General features: G+C 50.0%; 1 protein-coding gene across 1 annotated transcript; it reads left to right on the plus strand.

The window, feature by feature from the left end:
* Positions 1-1,207: 1,207 nt before the first annotated feature.
* On the plus strand, positions 1,208-3,266 carry LOC125521035 (phospholipase A1-Ibeta2, chloroplastic-like). Its single transcript, XM_048686092.1, has 2 exons — positions 1,208-2,844; positions 2,943-3,266. The coding sequence occupies exon 1, from the start codon at positions 1,292-1,294 to the stop codon at positions 2,780-2,782; it is 1,491 nt and encodes a 496-aa protein (XP_048542049.1). The 5' UTR covers positions 1,208-1,291; the 3' UTR covers positions 2,783-2,844; positions 2,943-3,266.
* The last annotated feature ends 1,363 nt before the right edge of the window (positions 3,267-4,629 follow it).

Here is a 4,629-nt window from a genome sequence, read left to right on the forward strand (position 1 = left end):
AAAACCAAGAGCTAGTCTTATCTCGCATTAGCTGGAAAGGTAGAGATGCCATGGACGTGTAAGCAAAGAATTCACAGGAGATAGGGACCGAAAAGTACAATAGCAATTAGCAAAGGAGATTCAGTAAGAACATGGAGACTTGCTTGCCAAGCAGCTAGGTTCCATCTTCTAAGAAGTAATTGAGTACAATTTGACTAGTGAATGAATCCCTGTCTAACAAGTAACAACCACCGCTGTTTACCGAATCTACACAAGATCACATAAAAAGGTGCATGGTGGAACGGTCTCGACTACCATAAGCCTAAACGTAAGGTAATCCGCAGTTTAACACTCATTTTATTAAAGGGGCTGAAACCCTAGCCATGTGGTAGCAGCCTTAAAACAACATGCGGCTGCTCTCTTATTATTGTCCTCTTAAATCGTAAAAGTTAGGGCATCTCTAACCTGGCTTATCAAACCGCCTATATACATCTCGACATGACGGTTCAGACAATTTTAGACCTTCAACATAATTCCTCGTTTATTCACGGACTAGCCTCGACGATCCGAAATCCCCTGCCCGTCCCTAAATCAATGGAGATATAGGTAAGCCAGGCGTGTCCGGCAACACTGCCAACTCGGCAAAGGATCATTCTAACCCCACCATCATGAACTCATTTTTCCTTTTTTTTTTCCTTCCCTCTCATATTTTCATTGGACAAAGGGATGGATAATCAAGGAATAGCATTGGATGACCGGCACACCTGGCGGTCGGCTGTCCGCGAACACATTCGGACGTGTCCATGAGCATTTGAAGGTGTTTGAGGTTAACCTCCACATTAGATCGACCGACTCGAAAACTAGAGCTGGAAGCCTGAAACTGGCTACTTAACTCCTTCATCTCGCAAAGAATTTGATAGGCCGCCCATTTCTCGGACGATTCATGTTAAATGCAATACAATTTTACTGAAATATATTTTGACCGATTTGGCAGCAACGCATAAGGTATTATCTATTTATTTAAAAGTTATAAAGATTAAATTAGTTGCGTGTTTGAAATCATGTCAAAATCTAAGACGTATTGCTGTTCAGAATCAGGACTGATAATGACTTGATGATGTGAGCGATCCTGATCATCGTAACAAACGAAGTTTCCGCGTTGACGCCAACTTCGCTGGTGCCGCTATAAAAAGGCACTCGTGAGCTCATCGCTTCCGATCGCCTCTTCTTCCTCCTGGCTTCCGTATCTTGGACGTACGTACCCAACTTACTGTATGCGGCTCCGCTGGCCTCGACACCATTTTTGCCTTGCATGACCTCCGCCGCCGCGCCGCCAACATCGCTGCACCGCCCGGCGGTGAGCGCCACACACGGAGCCAGAGCGTCCGTCGCGGCGTCGAGCAACAGGGTGCACCTTGGTAACCTCGAGCACCTCTTCCGAAGCCGCGGTGCCATCGAGAGCAGTGGGACTGCCGCGGCGCCTGTGCAGCCGGCACGCAGGAGGCAGCAGGCACCGCTGCTGCGGCTGCCGTCCTTCTTCAAGCGGGCCAAGGGCGACTTCGCCGTGGCCAAGGAGGAGCAGGTGGACTTGTCGCCGCGCCTGTTCCAGCCGGTGCCGCCCGACGGGCCGTCGCCGCGTGGGGACATCGCGGCGTCGTGGCGGCGGCTGCACGGCGAGGACGGCTGGCGCGGCCTGCTTGACCCGCTGCACCCGGACCTCCGCCGCGAGATCGTCCGCTACGGGGAGTTCGTCGACGCCGCGTACGGCGCGTTCCTTTCCCAGCCCGACGCCACGCCGGGCGACCTCGCCGCCCCCGTGCACGTCCCGCTCCAGGACGCGGCCTACCGCGTCACGGCGCCACTATTCGCAACCTCGTCCGTGGGCTTCCCGTCCTGGCTCGCGCTTGCCGCGCCGTGCGCCGCGCAGCGCACGAGCCTCGTCGGGTACGTGGCCGTGTGTGACAGCCCCGACGAGGTCCGACGTATGGGCCGGCGCGACATAGTCATCGCACTCCGTGGGACCTGCACGGTCCTTGAGTGGGCTGAGAACTTCCGCGCCGGTCTCGTCCCGGCCACCGAAGCGGTTGACGCCGCAGCTTCGGCGGTCTCCGCCTCCGACGCAAAGGTGGAGTGCGGGTTCCGGAACCTTTACAAGACAGCCGGCGACGGTTCGCCGAGCTTGTCAGAGATGGTCGTCACCGAAGTGCGCAGACTACTGAAAAAGTACGAGGGAGAGGAGGTGAGCATCACGGTGACGGGTCACAGCCTGGGGGCGGCGCTGGCGGTGCTGATCGCCGACGAGCTCGCGGGCCACGGCGACGCGCCGAAGCAAGTGACGGTGTTTTCGTTCGGGGGACCGAGGGTGGGGAACCGCGCGTTCGCGGAGCGCGTGGAGGCCCGGGGCGCGCGCGTGCTCCGCGTGGTGAACGCGCACGACGTCGTGCCGCACCTCCCGCCGCGGCCCGGCGGCCGGTGGTACGCTGATATCGGCCGCGAGCTCCGCCTTGACAGCCGCGCATCCCCGTACCTCCGTCCCGATGCCGACGCCGCCTGCTGCCACGACCTGGAAGCGTACATCCACCTCGTCGACGGCTTCCTCAGCTCGCACTGCCCCTTCCGCGCCAACGCCAAGCGCAGCATTCTGCGGCTGCTCAAGAACCAGGGTGGCAACGTCAAGCAGCTCTACATCAGCAAGGCCATGGACATGCGCGCCCGGCTCGACGCCGGTGGCGCCGTTGACATGCCTGGCTCGCCGCTCAGTCGTCTCGTTGCGCCGAGCACCGTGCTTGAGTGCGTGCACTGAGGACGACGACGGACCGGCGGGAAATGTCGGCGGCACCGTGTTTGGTCTCTTGTTCAGGGCGGGTAAAAGCAGCTGACTTTTGATATTCTTTTAGAATATATAGCCGGTCCTCAAGTTTTACCAAGTAAAGATGATAATGATGTGTTGCTTTGATCAGCAGACACAGAATTGGTGTGCACGTCAAAGTCACAAGAAGACTTGTGCAGCTCAAGATTTGTTGATTTATTGGTATTTATGTACAAAAACAGTGGTGTTGCCTACGTGTGAAAGGGCGATCCATCGGAGATCCCGCTGTCAGCGAATGGATAATACTACTACGTCCAGATACATTGATTTCATCGTCGAGTAATTCTGGACAGAGGTAGTATGTTCATGTAAACCTGTCAATACAGATGTTTGTGATAAAGCATTGGTACTTGTCCTATATGATAATTGTGTAAGAAATTGTCGGTTCCACTATTTGTATGATACCTCAAATCTCATTTGCATTTTGTGAGCAACTAGCATTGTAGTCCTTGAAAATACGAGGGCGCCATCTTATGCAAACATTTTAATGTGTTGAAAGTATTGATTTTAGACTTATGAAACCCACCCCTCCCCCAAGTCATTAGCCTCTCCATTGCAAAACGCTCCTATAGGTATTCCTCGATCGATGATCATGTTAGTGCCTAATCATTCATCAGCCAAATTTGTTGTATGCCATATGTTAGCATTATTACTCATTCCCTAAGAGCAAAAGAAGGTAAGAGGCATTTTCTCACTGGTTATATTTTCTTGTAAGTCACTACTTGTGTCTAATAATTAGCACTGTTCAAGAACTCGGCCGAGTTATCATTTAAATGCCCATTTAATCGCTACTCAATGCCTAACTGAGGCGAGTAGCACGTACTCGTTTCATTAAATGGTCAAGCTGATTAACTGGCATTTAATCGGTTGTCAGACGATTAATTGGTTGTCAAACCGATTAATCGGTGATGGGTCATGTAACTGAAGCGGCATCCATAAAAAAAGGGGGGTAACCGAAGCGGCAATTCAGGCTATTACGAGTTATGAGAACTATTTGAGTATTTGTGGTCAGTGAACCTTATTACCTATTATGCTATTTGTGTTGAACCTTGTAGTGAATTATTCCATGTTCACATGTGTGGCTGCTATTTATCTTGTTATGTGTGGCTGCATATTGCCAAGTTGTGTGGTTGTCATTTTAATTTATCTTGTCATGTTTCATGTGTGGCTTCTTGTTGTCACATGTATTGCTGTCATTTAATCATTTATCTTGACAATGACAAGTTTAGAGCATATACAAATGCATATCTATCATCAATTCTGTAGGTTTGTTGCCTTCCTGTTTGGATGCATCATGATCAAACCATCCAGGTAACAATTCTACCTCTTGTCCATGCTTTTTATAGGCCTACGAGCTACGACATTATATTTTAGTATAAATGTATAATACGTAGCTATGAGCATTGGATTATGTGGTGTACAATACGTGAAAAACTAGTTACATGTTGCCAATATATTCTCATGTGCAGCCGATTAATGATCGACCGATTAATTCAGTTAAATGGCCGATTAACCGATTAATCGCTAATCAGTAGTCGACCGAGCAGTTACCAGTTACCGAGTTCCCGAACAATGATAATTAGTATGCGTACTTAAAATAAGTTTCATGTCAGACTTATCTAATTGCAATTATGTTGGTTTATGAGTTATGATATATCTAGCAACAATTACGAAGTAATATTGGTTATGATCTCCTTAGATACAATCATGAAGATTTAACGGATACAACTTGTCAATGTACAATTATGCATATGTGATTTGTTTATGTACACTTATGTGGT

The sequence above is a fragment of the Triticum urartu genome, chromosome 7 (genome assembly GCF_003073215.2).
Source record: "Triticum urartu cultivar G1812 chromosome 7, Tu2.1, whole genome shotgun sequence".
NCBI classification, from domain to species: domain Eukaryota; kingdom Viridiplantae; phylum Streptophyta; class Magnoliopsida; order Poales; family Poaceae; genus Triticum; species Triticum urartu.